We start from the raw sequence: 22,586 nt of genomic DNA on the forward strand, positions 1-22,586 counted from the left end.
CCACTCACCCTCTGCACAGCCAGAGCCACTGCTGCTCTGCTGTCATGGCAACAGCAGCAGTCACCACCAGCAGTCCCAGCATGGTCCTACAACATAACAGACAGGGAGACTCACTAATACACACATGCATTCAACACATACAGCCTACAGGACACTTAGCTGCATGCCAAAACATAACCAGGTGTAGCCTATGTAAGAAAGGTAAGAAAAAAATAATACTTGTCTCAAAGACCCTGAGACAAGTATTTTGGTGCTTATCAGTAACCTATATAGATAGTAATATGCAAGTCTTTAAATGATTACCCATGCCTGTGAGTTCAAAAGGTTAGTTTCAGGAGGTGTATTGGCTGACATTAATTCTATAGATTTAGGCAATAATTTGGTGTTTTCAGCAGAGTTTATTTTGTGTAGGGAAAAGGAACAATTTTGCTTTATCTTACAATAAAGTTTCATTACGCAATAAGATATAGCCTAGGCTACGCCAGACAAATAGTCATTTGTGACGCCGTGGTCTCTTGTATGCACATGTATGCACATAAAAACAGCTCCCTCCTTTAGAATAAGGTTGTCTGCCTATTCCGGACATTTTCTCTCAGTTGCCCCGCGACAGTGCAATCATTGCAGTGCAATGTTCGTAACACCTGAATTGAAACCGAAAATATACCCGCCACCACTTTATTTGATAATAATTTAAACAGTGTGATATGTGATCACGTTAAAATAGATTCGGGATGGGCCAGTGGAGCCAGTGGTGTAGGCTAGGCTACGCTACGTGCAGGTCCCATTCAAACAGGTGTGAAGCAGGGAAACAATCCCAGGTGGCGCGTGACTGATTACACTAGCATACGTAGGCTATTCTCAACTTAAATGCAACAGATAATGTGATGATAACCTTATCTTTGGTTTTCTTTAGCGAAGATTGATCAGACACGACCCAAATGTTCAGAAAGTAGGTCGATAGAAACCTTTTACAACGCTGTTTCCATGCTTTGTCTGTGTTCTTTGTTGTTAAGCGACCGCTGTGGGTTTTTTCTTCATATCCTTTAGTCAGAAGACCGTTTACGCACAGGTGGGAGATACCCGCTTTATAGGACAACCCCCTCTCCTCAGACAGTTCCTCAGCGGATGATGTGAGCAAGTGACATTTTGCCGTTGCGGTTCGGGACAGGAGGCTAAGCGTCTCTTCAAACAGGTGTGCGGCTGCCCGAATCAGTTTCATGAGCATTTTTCCAGATAATAACGAAAGGGAGAAAGCTATCCCAACGTCGCGAAGAAAGACTCCTCGAAGCGGGACAGAGGTAGGGGACAAGGAAATCAAAAGCCACATCTTAGCTATTTTTTACTATTTTAAAAATATAACGTTCCGAACGCGAACGCTATGGCAACAAAAAAAGCATGCATGGATCTACCGAAAAGGAGCAGAAGTCCTGTCGTGTTGGAGGCTGAGATGTTTAGCGAATTTCAGGACTGGTGTCTCCGGACTTATGGGGACTCGGGTAAAACAAAGACCGTCACCCGGCGAAAATACAACAAAATCATGCAGACACTACTGCAAAATGAGGAGACGGACGGCATGTATGTCGACAATAGTCACATAAACGCCAAATTTAAATTTTGGGTTAAGTCAAAGGGGTTTCAGGTCGGGACCAACATTTTGGGGGAGCACAACAAGAAAGGAGCATCAGTGAAGCCAGTGCTTTACGTCCCGGTCAAGTCAACGGTAAAGTGCAGTCTATATCCTATATTTGTGTGCGTGTTTGTGTGTGTGTGTAGACTAAGTGAAACGTCCAGTCAATAAACCGGCTTTTAATAGCCTATGATAAGACACACCATCTGGATTAAAATTGCAACTTTAATCGTTTTAATGATCACCCTCACCTTTTCAGAGAAAGGTTTAGTTTGTTGCACGACTCTGAACACAGCACTCTCATCGCTAGCTGCCATAGCAACGCCGGTTCCTAGAGGCAATCGCAGTCGCTAACATACAGGTATCATGCTGTAATGGCTTTGCGAGGTACAGTTTGTCCTGTCAATGGCATAATAACGCGCACGAGCCATAGACCAGTGGTCTCTTGACAAAATGATGATAAACCTGCCTGGTTAGTATCCTGACACGTAGGACAATTGTGTGCGTGCGCCCGTCTGGGCGACTCGGCGCGCGCGCACGAGGGCCATTGGCATACCCAATTTGAAGTGTATACGGGTGCATGGCGTGGCACTCGGATGATGGCATTATTTTAAGATTTGTGGACTAGTGCTTTGGAAGATGGTTATTTTATTTCACCTGTAGCTGTAGAATATAGAAAAGTAGGCTTCAACACTGCAAACGATGTCCCATGGGCAATGCTCGCGCACTGGGGTACCCAGCCCAGGGCATCTCGAAAGCTTTGATAAATGATCTAATTCTCTAGATCTCGATGTGACGCTCAGTTGTTTATTATTTAAAACCAATGAAAATGTCATCATTGACGGAAGCTATTTGTACTTAATTTAAGTAAAGATGTGTTACAATCCGGACTGATGCCACAGTTTGCATTGTCCTGAGCAGGATATGTGCGCATTGGCCCACAGGCACCCGTTGCTCTGGTAACCTGTTCGCTTGCTGCATATCTTTTTATTAGCCCCCACCCCACCTTGCCAGTGCAGCTGACCACACTGACAATTGATCATTTCTATATGCACCACAATAAAAATAAATACATCTAAAAGGTATTAGGTTTGACACGAGGACTGTAGCAAGCGTTTAGATCTCAACACAGGGGCTTTCGCAGGAACAAAGAGTAGCGCCCAGCCCAGCGACTAACAGCGGCGTTCTCTTTCAACTAAAGTTATCTACACATTTCAAGCTAACAGTTTATTTGGATTTGTCATTATTTCAACACGTGACTAGAGTATATTATTGAACACATTTATTGTACATTTTCTATTCTCTATCACAGGTTTACATAAACTGAGGAATAAAATGCCCCAAATCAAAACTACACTGACTGCACTATCATAAATAACACCTTAGGGAATTCGCCAACATTGTTGGGAAAGAATTTAAGGACCACAAAGATCAGCGAGCAATGTTAACAAACTCAGAAATGTGGCCTGATGAGGTATGGGATGTTTGATGTGATTCTACTACTGCTCAGGTATAGTGCGTCTGTGTCCATGACACAGGTTGAATGTGGGTTAAATGGTGTTTAATTCACCTACTCAGGATTATGTTTCATTTCAGCCCAGTGCCACTTGACAGGAGCAGGTGGTGTCTTGGCAGGTGCAGAGTGTCTCTGTTTTTGTTGTAGATTGATTCGGCAGGCAACAGATCATTTGCAATAATATATGTATAAACTGGAAGACCATAAATATATTGCCACCCATTGGCATTTTGTCACACCATTATGAACTCTTAAATGCCTTACTTTCCAACATGATCAATCTTTCATTACTTGCAGGGCACAGCCAAGATTCATGGACAAGGCACATCTCCGCTAAAGTGCAAAATGCCTTACCTGTTAAAAGCGGGGCAATGCTTTCTGACAGGTAAAACACAGTGATTATTGTAGTGGGTAACTTTCCTCTGGCTAACCCCCCACGTAAGTAAAATTAGACAATGAACAAAACAAGAAAAACAAACACTAGCTGGTAATTCCAGCACAAAGGGGCGGGCCAGTATGATGTCAAAGAAAGAATCTGAGAAGATGAGGTGTAATGAGATGCTACAAAAGTGTGTCAAATACTGTGTGTGTATTCAGTTGGTTGTAATACACACAGGAACACACAAAGCTCCCCTCGCACGGCTGCAGGGCGGGGGCGTGTCTCCTGAGCGTGTGCATCGGAGGCCCTGCTGCAGCTGCTCCTGGGGTGTGCCAAGTTTCCGTGTGAGGGCAGGCAGGGGGGGCTAACACTGGGGACGTCAGGATGGGGGCAGGGAGGGATGCTGGGTGAGGGGCAGACAGAGGAGGTTTCTTCACTGAGGGCCACACAAGGCAGTCCCAGTGTGTCCTGGAGATAAAGGAGAGAGATACAGACTCTGAGGGGGTTTGAAGAGTTTTGTACAGGCCTAGTGTAGACTTCATTTAAGACAGTTCTGAGATTGTCTGGACTTGCTCTCTCTCTCTCTGTCTCTCCCTTTACAGTATTCCATAGTCTCTCTCGTCTCGCCCTCTTTTTCTGGATCTCTGAGAGCCTTGTTCTGGAAATCCAGTGCTTAGAGAATGCAGCCGGCCGCAGTGTGGGGATGCAACCTCGTTTAGCTCTCATTATGTCCTGATTAGAAAAGAGAAAGGAGGAGGGATACAGAACTGTGGAGAGAGACATGCATGCCACTCGTAACCATACACCACATCCACATTCGGTGCAGTCACACATACTGAACCGCTGGATGTTTTCGTCAGCCATATTGTCCCACTTTGTCAGTTCTATGGTTGTTATTATCTATTAAGCCTGATTTACAGAAATCCTACAGAAACCCACCATCCACATATAGTATATACAGTGTTTCTTGCAGCCAGCAGGCCTCCTCGGCCAACACAGTCTTTTATTTTCAAAGAGGAATGTTCTGTGCCTCTTCCCCTTCTTGCTCTGAACATGGCACAGAAACATTTTAACGGATGAGAGCGGTCGCTTTTTGTTGCCATGCCAACAGAAACCTGTAAATATCTCCATCCGTCTCTTACAATCGGTTTCGGTGGCCCTTTCATACGCACACGCACACACATGCACACACACACACACACACACACACTCACAAGAAAATAGAAAAATGTTTGTCATGGGACTACTTATGTGCTGGGGTTAAAATCACTCTCAGATATTTTTCATAAATGTAGAAATATTATTAGGCTATATTTTTGCATCACCTTGAGATCATAAGAGAACATTATCATTACTATCTGATCAATTAGTCCACAAATCCCCTGAGAGCTACCCCTTGGTGGAGGGGGCATAGAGTTAAAATAATAGCTCTCCTTTCATTCAACATTTGCATTGATGCTAATATTTTGCATGGCACATTTCCAGCATAATCCGCTGTTTTGTTCCTCCTCTTTCATTCTCTCTACCTTATATATATATGGCTGCACGTGGGGGAATACACTAAACCCAAACCCACCGTTCAACCTCCCTTCTCCACACATGCATGACCCACCTCTGGATTCGCAAGAATTGATCCTCATGTTTTTACCATTTGTTAATGGTAAAGGCCTACCTTGTGATGCAGATGTTTCAAATCAGCATACACAAGCGCACATGAAACGCACACACACATGCAGACAAAGGAACACCTCACCTCTTTTTGTGAATGAGGCCTCTTGAATAAGACGATACAACACTAGACACGGGATAATTGTTGGAGACAAGCCTGTTTGAAAATGTGTGTTTTGAGATTTTGGAAGACAATTCCGAAATTTGAGGACAGTCTAGGTTGTGTACATGTATTGTGTGTGTCCATACAAAGAGGGGGTCGTGGATCACACTGCTCTGTTTTTCCTCCCCTCAGCACCCTCTGTTGCCATGGAGAGATAGTTCTTTGCTCCCATAGGAGGAGAAATTAACACCATTTTTAACTGGCCTGGGGGCCTCCCCCCTGTGTGGGAGAGAGTCTGAGCTCTGCTCCAGATACACACACACACAATCTTACGACAGAGCTAATCTTAATACCTCACTGCTACTGTCATTTTTTACACATTTGCTCTACCAGCGTTTATCAAACTAGGCCACTGTAATAGTATGGGGTAACAACCAGAATATGACAAAAAAGGAGAATGTAAGATTCCAGTGGGACGGCTATGAGTGTCCTCTTTACAGGTAATGTTGAGACATTGGTGCTCTGTTCAGTCTGGACAGCATAGGACAGGCTGTGACAGGGGCCTGCGTCAGGTATTGGGGATGTCACATGTTCTAGCATGGCATGATCATCATGGGGGAGAGACAGAAAAAGAGAGAGACGCAGATTGAGGGAGGCAGAGAGAGAAGGGACAGTAGAGGAGGGGGGAGTGTGGTATCCCTAATGTGGATTTAATGAAGGGACTTTATGAACTGAGGGAGGAGAAAGATGGAGAAAAAAAGAAAGGAAGGGAAGCAGGGATGACACAGGGTGAGAATGAAAACAAGAGGGATAGAGATAATGCTCTCTCTTTCTTTGAACCTTATTAGACTGTCCCAGTCCCTAAGATCAGCACTCTCCAAGGAGCCTAGACACACACACACAGACACACACACACACAGACACACACACACACAGACACACACACACACACACAGGCTCCCCCATTTATACTTCCATTACCCTGCTGATGGGTTTACAGGGGGGAGATGGGGCTTTAAAAGGTGACCTGTTGTCACATCTGCAATGAGATAATCGGAGCTACAGTAGGAGCTCTGTTGACACAACCCCCCCCCACCCCACCCCTGTTCACCCCCACCCTCAGTCACCCCCACCCCTATGTCCTGGGAGCAAGCAGCAGACCTCTCTGCCTCCCATACAGCCACAGGAACAGCTACAACCATCTTGCAAAAGCAAACATTCATGTCACCAGGGACAGGTTATTCTTCTGTTTATTTAATGTTCATTTGATACAATAGAGGCCTTGCATATATATTCACACTCTGCTATGTTGTGTTGAGGCTATAATGACATTCTTATTGCTGCAGTGTCCTTTTTCCATTGGGCGTAATTTTATACTATTTTCATTTTGTTGTGTTTCTACGTTCTAGGTCTCCTGTCTTCTGTCCCTCTCTCTTCCATCCCTGTCTGTGTGACCCAGCTGCCCCCCCCCCTCCCCCAACCCCCCACTCTGGCCTGACTGTGTGCAGGACTGCTCGGCTCTCCCCTCAGCGACTCTCGGCTAGAGTGTGTGACTGCCAGGGGCGGTGGGGGCAGCTGATTCAACCCCTCCAGTCTCCTAGCAACAGAGCTGTTTGGAGCGGGACAGGGAAAGAGAGAGAGATAGAGAGCGAGAAGAGGGAATGGGGGTGGTGTGCTGTGGCTGGGGAGAGCAAAGTCCTACGGGATTAGGAGGATGGAGAGAAGGAAAAGGGATGGGATGGGGGGGTGTTGTGAGTTTTGTGTTGATAGGTTTATGTGGTGATGGTGATTAGGGATGCTGACATTTCTGTTTCCTTCTGTAAAACGTTGAGATGCTGATGAGACCAAATATCTACAGACCTATTCAACAGCTGTTCTCCTTTGAGATTCTTCGTCTCCACGGTGTGTGTGCTATACCAAGTAAACATGGAGAGCATTTAAACACACATGTGGAACACCAGAACGAGACACACCGATTTGGTCATACACGCGTGAAGAGGGGACCAAGTCTCCCCTTACTCTGTGTGGGACATCCAGGACTTCCTGAAACAAGGACAACTTAAGAACAACAGGAATCTTGCTCTGCTGAGGTTGTGACAGAATCCCAGTGCAGGGCCCACCGATCCAACAGATCCACACCTGAAACATATCTTTGATGGCCAGGTGTGTTGGTTTGCACCTGTTCAGGTGGGGGAAATAATGGTGATGATAACATCAACCGTGAATACACACTACTGTAGCTCTGAATATTGGAGAGATATAATGTGGCATAAAATCTATCGTATCCATTTCAGAATGGATACCGAGGTCTGGGTCTCTTGTCGGATGAGATTATTTAAATCCAGTGTGAATGGACCTCACACTATTGTCCCAAACGGTAATGGTGCTGTCATACAGGAGTGAAAACATGGAGGGCAGATTAGGGCGATGTTGATGAGGTGGAGGATTGCTATTATTTCATTATTACCATTACATTTAGAACATGCTGACGGGGAGAGGGGCTAGAGAGGGCCGGATTAAAACAAACCCGCTCCGTGAGCTGGTTTTAGTTGCCATGGCAACGATCATTACCTCGCACTTGGGAGAGCAGGAGCAAGGAGGAAGGGGGGGGGGGCGTACGGGGCAGAGGTAGGGAGGAGGAGAGGGACACAGTTGGGGGAGGAGGAAGGGAAACAGAAATGTCAGATTGCATTGACAGGACAGAAATACCAGAGAAGAGGAAGAGAGTAAGATTCCACTGGGATGCTCAGGGATAACTTTCTGAACTCTAGATCTTCCTCCTGCTCCAATAAGGAAGAACAGCCACTTCAACATCCTCAGAATAAGGCCTCACTCACTACCAGAATAAAGGATTTGTATATTTATACGTATAGAGTAATGCAGGTGATGTTTTTTTAATTTATTATTATTATTTTATCTGGGTCTGAACTACATGAACCAGTAGTAACCACTAAATAAATTGTACATTTCTACAATAAACAATGAATTATAAAAATTACCACAGCAAGAGGGTCAGTAAGAGAACTGAATACAGGAATAAAGGGAAAACTAAGCTGATGAGAGGAAATGGTGATAGGGGAAGGGAAAATGGAGAGTGAGAGAAAGAGACAGAGAGAAAAGACGAAAGAAAATGCGCAGGTGAACAAATGAAAGAAAGCCCCATGTGTTCTTATGGGATGAGGCCGTTGTCGTAGCAATTCCAGTTCCATGGTGTGTCACATGACCTTCTGCCCTGCACACCTGCCCAAGAGAGATCGGTGGCAGTTTCTATGGTGACGGGGTCAGCGTTACGGGAACAGGGTAGTTGCTGACGGTGGTGATAGGAGGGGCTGTTGGTACCGAACTGTAGAGGTGGTGTTATTTTTAAACCCTGCAGAGATTAGTTGGTGCCCATCCCACCTTAGCCCCAGCCATTTCTACCCCTCTAACTAAGTAACAGCACCTGTGTGTGTTTAACCATCGAGATAGAGGATGGACCTGCCCACCACAGTAATCTTGCTTGTATTGTTGGTCATGTTGGTCGAGTATGTGCTATGTGAGTGTGATGATCACATTTGGAACTGTTTTCCACACATATTTTGTATTTCTTAGATTTTTTCACTGTGCACATTAAGTCTGAAAGCCCCAGGCAAGAGACTAATTCGAGCTTCTCTGTGTTTCAGTGTTCAGACGGGGGCTCGGCCCAGGACAGCTCCTCCCTGAAGCGGGTGGCGGTGGTGGAGGATTTCTTTGACATCATATATGCCATGCATGTGGAGATGGGTGCTGACCCTGGCAGGGCACCTAAACATGCTGGCCAGAAGAAGACCTACAAAGCGGTAAGATGGTCACCTAACACATTCCACAGCAGCGGTTCTGTAACCATTTGTTCTGTTTGGCAGTGATACATGTTGTTTCTAAGATAAACTTTTTATTCCTGGCGTCAGTTACCATGGCAACTATTTACCGTTGTCAAGAGGAGACGAAAGCATATACACTCATATACGTATTTCCAGATGAGGTGTTTTGTCTTGTCGTTAGTCAAGGCCAGTTGTATTGAGCGTACAGTGAGGTTCTGCACTCTCTCCCAGTGACACGAGACAAAGTGAGGTCCCTTGTCTGCAGCCGGGGGGGGGGGGGGGGTGTTGGGGAAACAGGAGGGGTTTAGGAGGGGTGGGTGTCTGTCTTGTGAGGCGGGGTTTGTGGGGGTGAGAATGGCTCTAACACACCCCTGGGGACCAGAGCAGCCTGATCCCTTCCTCCTCCTCGTGCCCCTGCCCAGTGGAGGGGTCCTGTCATGTCTCATAGCTCCTACCCTTTAGTGAAGGCAGCGCCAATGGGGCAGGATATAATATGGAACTGTCACTGTGGCCTTCTGGGAAGTGTAGACTCCTCTGGGTGGCCTTTCCCTCTCCGCTGCCTGGAGGGGCAGGGAGGGAGAGGGGGAAGGGGGGAGCCAGGCACCCCTGCTGCCTCCCCATGGTCACGCGAAGGTCGCATTTAGTAGGGAAGTGCCAGGGGGGCACACAGGCAGATGTAAACAGAGAAGGGAGCCATATATCTCCACTACAGAGAGAAACAGGAGTATATATGAGTCAGCTGCACCTGGGAGAGGAGGAGAGGAGAGCAGGAAAATTGGCACCAGTTTTGTTCAGATAATCAAAACAGAACTGGTGAAAGATAAAGGGTGGAATCAGGCCATCCGCAGACAGAAGAGAGAGTGTAGAGACAGGATGTCTCTCTGTGCCATGCTTAGATAACACACAATCACAGACTGAGCAAATGAGCACACATGTCCTCCGCCTGAGGTGCACAGTACAGAAGTATCAAGGGGAAAGAAGGGAAAATACCCACTATATAGCGTTTGGATTTAATTAAAAACCAAGTTAATGTTGGTATCTTGGTTAAAGCCCCGTCTTCACTGTCCTGACCTTGTCTGTGTGCCTGCCTCTCTTCCCTGGTGCAGATAGCAGAGACTTACGCCTTCCTGCCCAGGGAGGCGGTGACACGCTTCCTAATGAGTTGTGGAGAGTGTCAGAAGAGGATGCACATCAACCCCAGCACTGCCGAGTTCAAAGGTGAGCCCCCCCTAAGCCTCTATAATTATTTATTAATTCATGTCCTGGCTAATCAGAGGGCTGTATTTATGACATTTTTGGAATTTTGATGGTAAGTGATGATCAGACTTACACACAACTCAATGGCAAATCTGTACAATAAAGGTGTCTTATGTGTTTTAGTTTTATTTATACATTTCTAGTGGCTTAGAAGGGTTGAGTCCAGTTCAGATTAGAGCCCATCATTAAGCACCATGATGTTGTAACAAATTGCTTTGAAACTGTCAGGACAGAATGGGCTGCTCCAAAAATGATCTTAGAGTCCCTCTAGTGACCATGTTATAGAATGCAGACATTTCCCATGATCATTGTTTCATTTGAGTAGAAAGGAAATTTGACTGCATGGTCAGACCTTTAAGCTAATTATTGACTGTGGTTTATAATTGGGAAGAGATGCAAAAAAACATATGATACCATATGTGATGTTGGTGATAAGTCCTCTTTCTATGGTCTGCAGAAAATGATCGACCAACCTCGCTTGTCCCAGACCTCATTGACTACAACATGCCCCTTACTGCCACCTACCTTAAACAGATGAAACTACAGTGCATGACTGCCAATGAAAGGGTAAGTGTTTGTGTGTGTGTTTGTTTGTGTGTGTTTTTGTGTGTTTGTGTGTTGGGATATGGGTTCATGCATGGGATTGTACCTACATTTAAGAGAGGGGGATGCAATTGTACACTGAAAATTAATCATGTACAGTATCTGTGAAGAAGAGTGTCCAATTGATATTGATGGGAAGAAAATGTTTCCCTTCCATTCAAGATTCAGGAAGGTATAGCAATGTTAACGAGCCTCTACATGTGTATAAAGATGCATTGGTCTTCTGTACAACAAATGAAAACAATTATTTAACAGAGACAAAGGAAAGGAGCAGCATTAACCATTTGAAAAATATTTGGTTGCATTGGTGGCATGCATGGGCCTGTGCACGTGACATCAGAGGCAAAGCTCCGCCTCATTCTAAGCTACTGCACTGGCAGATACGCTCTCGCGCTGTGAGTGAAATTACCGGGCTGTCCAGAGTATTAAGGCAGAGACCTTTTTTTAAAATTATTATAGGGCGGAAGAGTAGGCTTGGGTACTGCCCTTTAGGTAAGTTAGATGCAACGTGTTTTAACCCTACTTTATTATGAAGGTCATGTTTTTTGGTTTGAGAAATAAGCTAGGCTAAATAATTTCACAATTGGAAGACCAGATACATTTAACACCCTGCTGATTCCGGAATGTGTTGACAGCCTCGTGATGACAGATCTTTATTTTATTTTTCAATTTTTTTACCTTATGCCATTTACTGATTAGTGTTATTGGGGAAGACTTGTAATTGACCTCTGCCGCCCCATTTGGTATCGAGCGTATGTTTACAGCAATCTGGTAGTCTCGCAATCACTTTTCACATCTCGCGCGTGGAGACCTTGCTGGGTAAAGCCGATGTGGGTTATTTATTATCGCCCCACTATTAAGATGTGTTATCTCAACACATGTTGTGTGTTATGTCAACGTCTTTACGAGTAGCTAAAATTTAAATCCGTTGATTCACTGTGTCGTTGTGCGAGATACAGTTTCATCCAGAGCTTTGGAATTAAATTACTTACAATGTGGAAGTAAAAACATACCTTATTAGTTTACAAACCCTAGCAAAGCGTCTCCGTCTCACTCTTTCTTTCCTTTCTCACTCCTCTCCAACCCTGTCTCTCCTCCCTCCCCCTCCGTTTATTACACCATGCATCACTTGCTACCTAATAGAGCCATCACCAAGTGTCTTAGTCCTCTTCAGAGGGGTGCATGTCCTCGGGAGGATAGTCCTGTTAGTGTACAGATGTGGGGCTGTGTATGTGGATGGATCTGTTGTCTTGCCACACACCCATGACCCATGTCATGCATGTGTTTGGTCAGAGCTTTGGAAGTACCATGGGTAGGCTAACCCTACATGAGTAGTACATGTTAGGTCATGCATGTGACAAGAAGTTACTTAACCATGACGTTTGGTCCTTGACTCAATGTTTAAATTATAACAACTACACTCAGAGGTTGTGTCAGAAAGGATTTTAGATATGCAGTATTGTGTGTAGGCATATAGTGCCGTGTGTGCACTATATGTGTTGTATTGTAGCATTTGTAGAACCTGTGTCTGTGTTTTAATTGTTTTAGCCACATACACGCACACAGTTTGTTTACTGATAGCAGAGGTGTTAGTGTACATGTACAAAGTGAACCCCAGAAATGTGTGTTTAGCATATTTGGGTGTGTGTGTGTGCGTGTGCGTCCTCTCCTCAAGCCTACCCTGACCCTCGGGTCCCCTTGTGTTCGTGTTCTGCTACAGTGAGCACGTTTGAGGGTTTCTACTATCCCCAGTTAAAAATAGCAGGGCTTCAAGACACACATTATTTAACAGGGAGGTTTTCCCCTTTCCACTCAATTCTGCTCCTCCACTGCCTGGTTTGGGGAGTGAGCTCAGATCGGCTCTGTTTGAGTGTGTACAACTGACAAAGTGTTTACAACGGACAAGCTCAAGAAAGCAATCCATTTCAAAATGTAGTGAACGGTATTCAGTTCAAAATAACAAAACCTTGGATAATTTGTATCAGAAGTTGGTTAGGGGAGGCTTGTCTGTGTCTGGTGAGTCTGAGCGACCTCCCTCCGCTGGGCCGTCTGCTCTCCATTGCTTTTCCAAGGAAATCCAGTGCCCCCCCCCCCTTTCTCCCTCCTCACACTCTCTGTTTGTCCTCCCCCAGGATGACAGTTCGGTGAGCAGTGAGGACATGGACATGGCTGAGCCTACGTGGGTGTCAGCGGAGCCCCCAGTACCTGAGCTCAGTCCTCCCAAATCAGAGCGGCTCCCCAGCCCGAGGAGCACACTCAAGGAGGAGGAGGGTGAGACTGGCCCTGTGCTCTGTACCTGTGTTCACACCACACTCAATCCCATTGTCCATGTCTGTACTGTGCTCTTTGTGATTTCTAGCTTTTGTGTATGTCTGTGTTGTGTAGGATAGACATCTCTCCAATCTAGTTTAACCTTGCCTTAGAACTGGGCATTAGGTTATACCTCACTTTGTTGATGAGTTGATATACAGCCGTATGCAGTATATCATTATTAAGTTATTCATATTTACAGTCCCTTGCCTCTCATTGGGTCTCAACACTGTGGGTTTGAGATGAACATAGATTCATGGCCAGAAGGAAACAGCTTGCCTCATTCTTTTTTAACTAATCCAACCAAATCCGCTTTTCATGTGGGACACCACCACTACCAGGGACCTTTCTCCCTGTCCCTTCCCCCTCCAGACCCTCTCATTTCCCTATCACTCCCCCTGTTCAACCCCATTAGATGACCCCCTGCTTCCCCCTGAACCTACATTCACTATGACAGTTGACCCCAATACTCACTTCCTGTACACATAAACACACAGAACAACAAATACTATGAACACCCATCCCCCCTACCCCAAGCTATAGATACATAGATCTCCATAGAGGATATAGCGAGGACAATACAAACACATAGACAACCTCTCGACCCCCCCTCTCTCTGGTTGACAGATGACGACTCCTCGGAGAGTGGTAGTGCCAATGGGCTGCCGGCTCTGACTTCACCAGAGGCATTGGCTGTGGCTGGGAACCCCCCAGATGGTGCGGTGCCCTACGGGGAGGTGAGGGAGAACGGGGTAAGCGCACCCTTGGACTTCAGCACCACCTCCTCATCCTCCTCAGAGGACCAGCAGCCGGTCAACCTGAGCGACCGACTGCCGCCCTCGGGGAGCCCTCCTCTGACGCCCTACCCTGCCGATCCCAACAGGAAGTACCCTGTCAAACAGGACTACGGTAACAAGGTAAAGAAGGACCCTGTTTTGCACTGACCGCTATTTTGATGGCTGTTGTAAATATCATACTGTAGCTTACAAGAATAGCGTTGAAGACAGTCCATTCACATGTCAGTTGATCTCAGTGCCGTGGAACACCGCTGTGTAGCTGTGTTATGAATCGTTTGTGTCTCTGTGTGTACAGTCTCCACAGTACAGCTCAGGAAGCTACGACTCTGTAAAGACTGAACTGAGCATGAGCGCAGAGGACCTTACTGCGGGCCGTGCACAGATCATCGATGATGACGATGATGACCATGACGATCACGATGACAGTGATAAGATAACTGATGCCGAAGGCATGGACCCTGAAAGGCTGAAAGCTTTCAATGTGAGTCCCTTCTAAATCTTCCCTACTTTAGGGAAGTGAGTACAGCTACTACTCTACAACTACTTTAGGACTGAGTACAATTCTTATTGACTTATTAAGTATAGAATTTTAGAGTCAGAATGATGAGATAAAGTATTATTTAATTATTTTCGGTATTATTTAATTGTTCCTTGCCCAATACAACCATATCCCTCTTAATTCTCTTTAATTCTTTGCTCTCCATTTTTACTCCTCCCCCCTCTGGCTTACCCTCTCCTCCATCTCCCACGCTTTATACTCCATCCATCCACCCCTTCTCGGCTTTATACGCCGCCCTCTCAAAACATCCACCCCCCCCCCCCCCACATGCTCTACATCAATTATCCTTTTCTCTGCTTTCCACCTGCCCTCCCACTCCATCCCCCTATCCCCCTCCCACTCTCCCTCCTCTGCCCCCTGTCAGATGTTTGTGCGTTTGTTTGTGGATGAGAACCTGGACCGCATGGTCCCCATCTCCAAACAACCCAAGGAGAAGATCCAGGCCATCATCGAGTCCTGCAGCCGCCAGTTCCCAGAGTTCCAGGAGCGCTCTCGCAAGCGCATCCGTACCTACCTCAAGTCCTGCCGCCGCATGAAGAAGGGTGGTTTTGAGGTAGGCAGGCCCAGTCTCTGTCCTGGCCCTACCTACCGAGCCTCTCTGTAACCCCGCACGCCCTCTTATTTGAGGCACTTGAAGGCTTGAAGTAGTAGATTGCAATTAATATGGAATGTTCATTTTTAGAGGTTGACACAAATAAAGATAAAAACTCTAAAACCACTAAAGCGTTTTAGAATTTTGTACGTTCTGTAATTGTCTGTGGATGTTTCCAGACTCGACCCACGCCTCCCCACCTCACCTCGGCCATGGCTGAAAACATCCTGGCTGCTGCCTGTGAGAGTGAAACACGCAACGCTGCCAAGAGGATGCGACTAGATACCTACCAAGCCCCTGTGAGTGTGCCAGCAGACTTCTGTCAAAAGATTCACTGGTGGTGTTTTGTTTTATAGTCTACAGTGCGACTTTGCCTGCTTTCGACCAGTTGCTGGGGTTGAAGCCAACATTATGAGCAGGTCATTATGCTGTTCATCCCCTGCAGGAGGAGTCTGCTACTGCTGACAAGTCCAGTCCCAGGGACCCGGCCTCTGTGGCCCACTCAGGCTTCGCCCTCGCAGCCTCAGCATACTCCCAGGACCAGCTCTACACCAACGGAGGCCTCAACTATAGTTTCCGTGGTTATGGGACAGTTAACAGCAACCAGCAGACCACTGGTTCAACGCAGACCAATGGTGAGCTGCTTTGAGCATCACAGACTTATTTATACACGCATCAGGGGTACTTCCTAAGGATCATCCTTCAGTGATAATTACTTTTTTTATCCGTTTTCGTTCCAGGTCCCACTGATCTCAGTATGAAATCTGCAGCTCCTAACTCCTCTTCCTCCAGCGCCAACAGTCATGGTCAGGGTGGAGGTGGGGGCGGAGCCTCAGCTCAGCTAAGCCTCCCGGAGGTGACTGCTGTGCGACAGCTGATCGCGGGCTACAGGGAGTCTGCAGCCTTCCTACTCCGCTCAGCAGATGAGCTGGAGAACCTGATCCTCCAGCAGAACTGAGTTTAAGCTGAGCAGGACTAGGCCCAACCAGGCCCAACCAGGCCCAATGGGGCCAGACCTTCTCCCAGCCTGTCCTCCTGTATCTCAACACCACACGCATTCGGGCAGACTCTTAATCATGCAGAGATCCAAACACACACGTTCCAGAGTGAAATTGCAGCGCACAACTGGACGATAAATAAGGTACAAGAGTACAAATGTGTGTGTTTGTATTGCATAGGTCTGGAACATCATAGTAGCAGAATTAATCATTTACTGTGCACATTTACTTCACCATACTCTTAGTATCCTGTTAACTTGTGCCATCCTCATGACTCTCTTCTTCTCCCTAACTGTTCTCTTCATTCACACTCCTTCACACCTTTCTTCATACAGTATATGTAGATATTTCTAATGGGACAATTAATTAGTGACAAAAAGAACAATTTCTTGTTATTTTACTTTTACATTGGGTGTTAGGATCACACCATAAAGTTGCTCTCATGATGGTCAAGGAACTGCTGCTACCGATGTGACCACCTGCCATTGACCTGCTAACCTCAACAGCTAGGACTCGCTGAAATACTTATGCACAAGCACAGAGTTAAAGATGGATGGTGAAACAGACTGAAAGTTAGATGTTGATATGCTCTGTCCATCTGTCCTGTCTTAATACCTCTCTTAGTTTATTTGACTGTTTCTTGAGTCGGAGGCTTTAGGCCAGCATAGCTGAAGACTACAAATCTTAAAGTTTTTTGTGTGTTGTTGTTCCAGTTCCAAATTGTTTGTTTTAAATTGCTGTGTTGATTTCACACTTGTAGGGGCCAGATAATGAGAAGCTTGTGTATGCAAATAGTGGCCATATTCTACTGGAAATAGTGAGGAAGATGGTGCAATATGAAAGATAATCAGTTATGGTGAGCTTACCTGGCCAAATAACTGTCCTCACACCCAAAATGGCTTAAACCTTATTGAAAGACTTTGCTGAAGGAGTGTATGCTTTCATAACTACCTCCTCAGGCTGTCAAATTAGTAGAACACTTCTTTATAGCACTGTAGCTGAAAACTGTTGTTGTTGTTTGTTGTGAACGCTGCTCTTTATCTCTAACCTCATAACTGAGGCACTTTCATTGATTGGGACCAATCATACTGATCTGAGTAAAACAAGGAACCAGATGTGACCTGAGGTTTAAACTTAATTGTGACAGGTAACTTTCTGTTACAAAATTACATTTTGTTTTTCTTTTGTCAGTCACAGCCTATATATATTTTCAGTCACCATCGATATCCATTAATTTTGGTCAGGTTATTAGGTTTAAATTGCTGGCTGGTTGCCAGCTTAAGGGAAAGAACCCCCACCATATCCCTTCACCCTCCTTCAACCCCCTCCCTGTTCTCCCTCTCTGCATGTCTCATTGAAAGAAATCATGGTATGAAACACACAGTTTGAAATGGTAAAAAGAAGAAGAAAAAAAAAGAAGCAAAAGACAATCTTGAAAACGTGTGAGAACATGTGTCCCAGTTTACTCTCACAGTTCTCTGCCATGGGGAGTCCGGTACGTGGGGTTGTCAGACTAGCCCAGACTGAGCTACAGCACGCTGTCTTCAACACAACGTCAATAGAGCACAACCCAGCACTGAAAAGTCACATGTCGTCATTTGTTTTTTTTAAACTTTTGTCTTATTATTTGTTGTGTAGTATTTGTATTTGTATTTGCAGTAGCCCTTTCAAGCACTTCGTACAACATTGACACAGTGACAGCATAATTACTCTATGAGCCTAAAACATTCCAAACCAAGATGGTTTTCCAAGCCGTCAAGCTGGTCCTCACCTTCCAGATTTGTTAGAAAATTCAGAACCCAGAGACATACTTAGATTGTTTTGTCTCATTATCAGTAGTATGTGTAACATAAATGTATTCATACACTTGTGTAGATATTTTCCAGGATAGTTCAGTCTATGATGAAGAATAAGCTGTCCTTTTACTGTCACCCTGACATGATTGGACTTCATTCTATTTCAAATATTAAATCTATTGCAAGTTTGGAAGCACTTTACAGCTCAGGGCTAAGGTAACAATAATAACAACAGTTTCTCTATAACAAGCAGCACGTCCTGGACTCCATAGGAGCATATAGAGCTGTAGCTTTATCTTTCACTTTTGATTTTCGTCTGTCTTACTTTTCTGTTGATGACAAGCAGTCTGGTTTGATTTTAAAGTGATACTCACTCCTGGAATGTTTAAGATACAGTTACAGAATACCATGGGGGATATGCTTCAGTTATCGAGCCACCTAGTCAATGAGTAGTAAACAGCTGGTGAAGTTCTATTATATTTGGCACAGCACACAAGTGGACCAGTGGACTTTCTGTCCATGAATTGTTCAGAAACGACTGATTAGCAGGACTATTCTGGCTAGCAAACTGTTATTTTAAATTTTGTAGGCTAAATCCTTTTAACACATTTAAACATGTTATGTTGAGCTGGATAGACTTTGTTCCATATCCCACAGGGTATATCAATCAAGTTGATAGCTGTGCTTGGGGCTCTGTTCCTATACTCTTTAATGTCTTCCTGGTGTCCTCCACTTGCTCCCTGTCTACCTTCCCTAAAGTAGCCATACCAATATCCATATCAGGATGCTCCCTCACACTTCATCTGTTGTTACTGTGTGATAACATAGTGTTGACCTAATCCGTCCAGTCAAATGTTTATTGAAAGAATATTTCAAACAACCATTTGCATTGTGTCTCCAAAAGAGGAACTTTGGACATTTAGTCCAATAGGTCTACAATGAGATATATATTTTAGGTGTGTGCTAAAGTTGCTGTGACTAATCAAAGACAACCATTTGTAAACATGTTTATTTCCAATGGCCAGTGGGACTTTTCTCTGTAATGACTGGACAATGTAATGTATAGATGTTTGATTAAAAATGCCCTGGTAGCTTGTGGATTGCTAAAGTGGTCAGATATATGTATAACTGTACAAAGGGTTATAAAAGAAACATTTTGAACCTTTAATTTATCTGTGGGTACAGCACTGTTTTAAAAAATCGAAGTGATTTCAGCCCTTGCCTGTTTTAACTTATGATTTAGTGGTGCTCTGTACTTCTATTGTTATTTATATTCTTTTGTTTGTTACCTCTCCTGTACTAACCAGAGACTGTAGCTCTGTGCAGGAGGTTGTACTGTGTAACAATGTGAAGCTTTGTGTTTTTTCCCTCTGGTTTTATGACTCAGTGAAGTGTGATGTTTACATGTACAGTTTTTAAAAACAATGTTCTTTTTTGCTTTTTTTGTCCAAGTTATTCTCTCACCCTAACCCCCATTTGCTCAGATGTTTTTATCTTTTTTTAGCATTGCATCAAATGCAGATGTGGCCACTTTGACTTGTGGTCCAGTCACAAGTCCACCTCGTCAGAGTGGGGCTCAAGAACCAGGTGTGGGTGGCCTCTGGTAATGGCTGAGAGCATCTGAAAAGAGAATCTGGAGTGAGAGGGAGATTCATGACACCTCAAAGTGCACAATCAAAGGCATACAGAGTTCAGTTGCATCCAGCTACATTATAACAGACTTCTATAATTGCCAGAAAAATTCCCTGGCCTCGTCCTGGTTCCAATACTGGTTATTATTGGACAACAATCTTTGTGAGGTGCCCTTTGACATGTCGTCACATCTCCTCAGTGATGTAAAAGCCATTCCCCTCTCCTGGCCTTCGAGGGGAACACATGAACCTCAGGAAACACTGAATCTCTGAGTTTATTTTTGATCCATTGATCGCCACCGGTGTGACTCTTAAGTCTCTACCTAATATCATTACATTTATACGAGATGTTTATCATTGTTTTGTACATTTATCAGTGTGATTTAAAAGTGGAGCTCTTTTCCAGTACATGTGACTGAATATTTTGATTTTTTGAAAAGTGTTTATAGGTATGGATATTTATTAATATATGTGAAACAACTAAAAAAGAAAAGACAAGGCAGACCTGTTTCATTAGTTTCATGCAAAACCACCCAGGTGGGATTCTCTGCCTCTTACATATCACTAAAGAGGGACTTGTGTTTGTTGAAAATAGCGCTTTTTCAGTGTTGCGTCAACTCTATGGTAAAAAAAAAAACACATATTGGTTTACCAACAGCAGCATTGCAGAGCTCTCTTCTTCTTCTGAGATGTCAGTAAATGAATAAAACAGTGCGATGAGCTATCAAACTGAAACTTTGTTCATTGTATTTTTTTTATGTAATGAAAAAACGACATCCACAAGGATGCTGCAAAACTGAGTTTGAATGCAGTTAAACAAATTGACCACTAGAGGGTATTGAAGATCCATAACCCTTGCATTATCTTCATGGTTTACTGTCTACTGGTAAGATTGGCACATGAGACAAAACTGACCCTGACTATTGCTGCTCTAGACTCATATCTTCTCTGTATTAGCAAGTGGGTCATTTGAATAACATTGACCTTAATCGGGTGACAGCATGACTTTGTAAATAAGGGTTAATCATATTTTTAAAATCTGGAAATAACAGAAGAACTGAGTATTAATTACCTTACAGAAAAACCACGAACTGCATAAATACATAGCCAATATATGTTTTCCTTTACTTTCTAAATAAGAACGTTTTTTAATTATTTTAGTGCAACTTGGACTTATGTTTAACATTAATATTCACTTGGTTTGTTGAAGTGCATTCTTTACATTAGGAGAACTGAGTGTTCTTCTGAATCATATTCAAAACAGTATTACCTCTGTCCTATTAATTATCCACTACACCCAACTGTATGTTTATTTAGCAATTGGAACCCCTCTCTTGAAATATTATGTGTGCCTACTCTTACTCTGAGAGGGAAAGCATGTTCATGGTCCACCATGATCATACCAGGTTTCTCTCTCTATTAGGTTGGATGTGTTTTATGTGACTTTTCTAACCATACATAGAAAACCAATGTGAAAAACCTTAATTCAAAAGAGGATTATGTGCTTCTTATTAAACTGTAATGTCTCATGTAAAGCTCTGGAGGGAACCAGAGTTTTCTGGACTGGCGGGTCATCATGACATGGGTCCTAACGGTGACCAGCCCAGAATAAATTCAGGGACAATCAATGTAGAGGACAGACAGAGGAGATGTGAAGATGTGTGTTGTTTGATGTCATTCTCCATTAGCCAAGTGCACTCATTCAACTCACTCGTCACTTTCTTTCCTCATGCAAGGATCAAAAATAACTCCTGGGTGGACATGCACATTCACCCTGGCAAACAGAGCGAATGTGACACCTTTGGCAACTTGTCAACTGGGTGAGCCTCCAAAATTGGGTTCCTTCTTCTAATGCCTATTGCCAAATGACCACACTTACTAACGCAGTAACTGGAATATCCCTTGCAATGTGAAGGCCCTCCCCCATGTCTAAAGGACTCGTTTTCTTGTGAAAATGTCAAGACTCAATTCATAAGTAGATTTAACAGGTCAGACTTCTTTCATAGACTACCACTGACTCAGGCTGCTGCTTTCATATGCCCTAGATTCCCCTTTTATCTCTTGGCTCAAAGATCATCCAGCATCCAGAAATACTCCCACTATTTTACATACAAGAAACCCTAGGACCAAAAAAGGATCACACCCTATCAACTCAGGTTGCCAGTGAGGTCTGGTTCTCGGTAGATTAAAAATCAGATTTCAACTGGCAACCAACCTTCCAGAACTCTCACCTCATATCTCCAGGTGAACTCTCACCTACTTTGATGTCCCCTAATGCCAGGATAGCAAATACAACATCAGATTAGAACATGTTGGTACACTCTGTACATAACATTTGAGGACAAATGTATTTCACCAGATCAAGTGATGGTATTTCAACACATCTGAGAACTGCCTGGTCACTTAATGTTTCCTAATTAGGAGGAAGTAAACCAGGACATAAAACAGTCTCATCAATTCCTCACTCTGCATTGGCCCTATTATACATTAACAATCTCACCTTTCATCTGCTTGTCTTTCCCTGTGATCTCTAAACCTTAAACAAACAGGATGACCTTTATTAAGTCTAGGAAGAAACTGAACCTGGTCCAGGAGCACACACGGTAGAGCAGAGTAGGGATATTCCCACATTATGTGGACTGACTAGGTGTGATATATTTAGAAAGCAGAACATTTATAGACACCAGAGTCTCACGCATGCAATGTCAGAAATAGCAGGGAGGTTGTGGGGGAGGGGCAGTGAACACGAGGGGAGAGAGGTTGAGTGTTTGAGGGTAAGATGACCTGAAAGTAAGAGATGAGAGTAAGAGGGGTGAGTGTTTGGGTTTCAAGGTTATGGATGACTAAGCCCTCTGCTATTCAGGTGCTTGTCAAAAATGTTGTCATGTTATAATAAATATCTAACAAAAGG

General features: G+C 44.3%; 1 protein-coding gene and 1 long non-coding RNA gene across 2 annotated transcripts; one reads left to right on the top strand and one right to left on the bottom strand.

Moving 5' to 3' along the window:
• Nucleotides 1-1,375: 1,375 nt before the first annotated feature.
• Nucleotides 1,376-19,471, top strand: LOC146251949 (nucleolar protein 4-like). The gene is made up of 11 exons (XM_084681122.1): nucleotides 1,376-1,720; nucleotides 8,956-9,111; nucleotides 10,239-10,350; nucleotides 10,847-10,956; nucleotides 13,125-13,263; nucleotides 13,930-14,219; nucleotides 14,395-14,580; nucleotides 15,023-15,211; nucleotides 15,430-15,549; nucleotides 15,696-15,885; nucleotides 15,991-19,471. Exons 1-11 carry the CDS (start codon nucleotides 1,379-1,381, stop codon nucleotides 16,206-16,208), a joined length of 2,052 nt encoding a protein of 683 aa, XP_084537248.1. The 5' UTR covers nucleotides 1,376-1,378; the 3' UTR covers nucleotides 16,209-19,471.
• Nucleotides 19,472-19,640: 169 nt separating this feature from the next.
• Nucleotides 19,641-22,212, bottom strand: LOC146251950 (uncharacterized). The gene is made up of 3 exons (XR_014732152.1): nucleotides 22,176-22,212; nucleotides 21,907-21,946; nucleotides 19,641-19,664 (listed from the first exon to the last, which is right to left on the bottom strand). It is a non-coding gene; the product is annotated as an uncharacterized LOC146251950 (long non-coding RNA).
• Nucleotides 22,213-22,586: the final 374 nt, after the last annotated feature.

This window comes from Hypomesus nipponensis, chromosome 18 (genome assembly GCF_054491055.1).
Source record: "Hypomesus nipponensis isolate SF chromosome 18, ASM5449105v1, whole genome shotgun sequence".
Lineage (NCBI taxonomy): Eukaryota > Metazoa > Chordata > Actinopteri > Osmeriformes > Osmeridae > Hypomesus > Hypomesus nipponensis.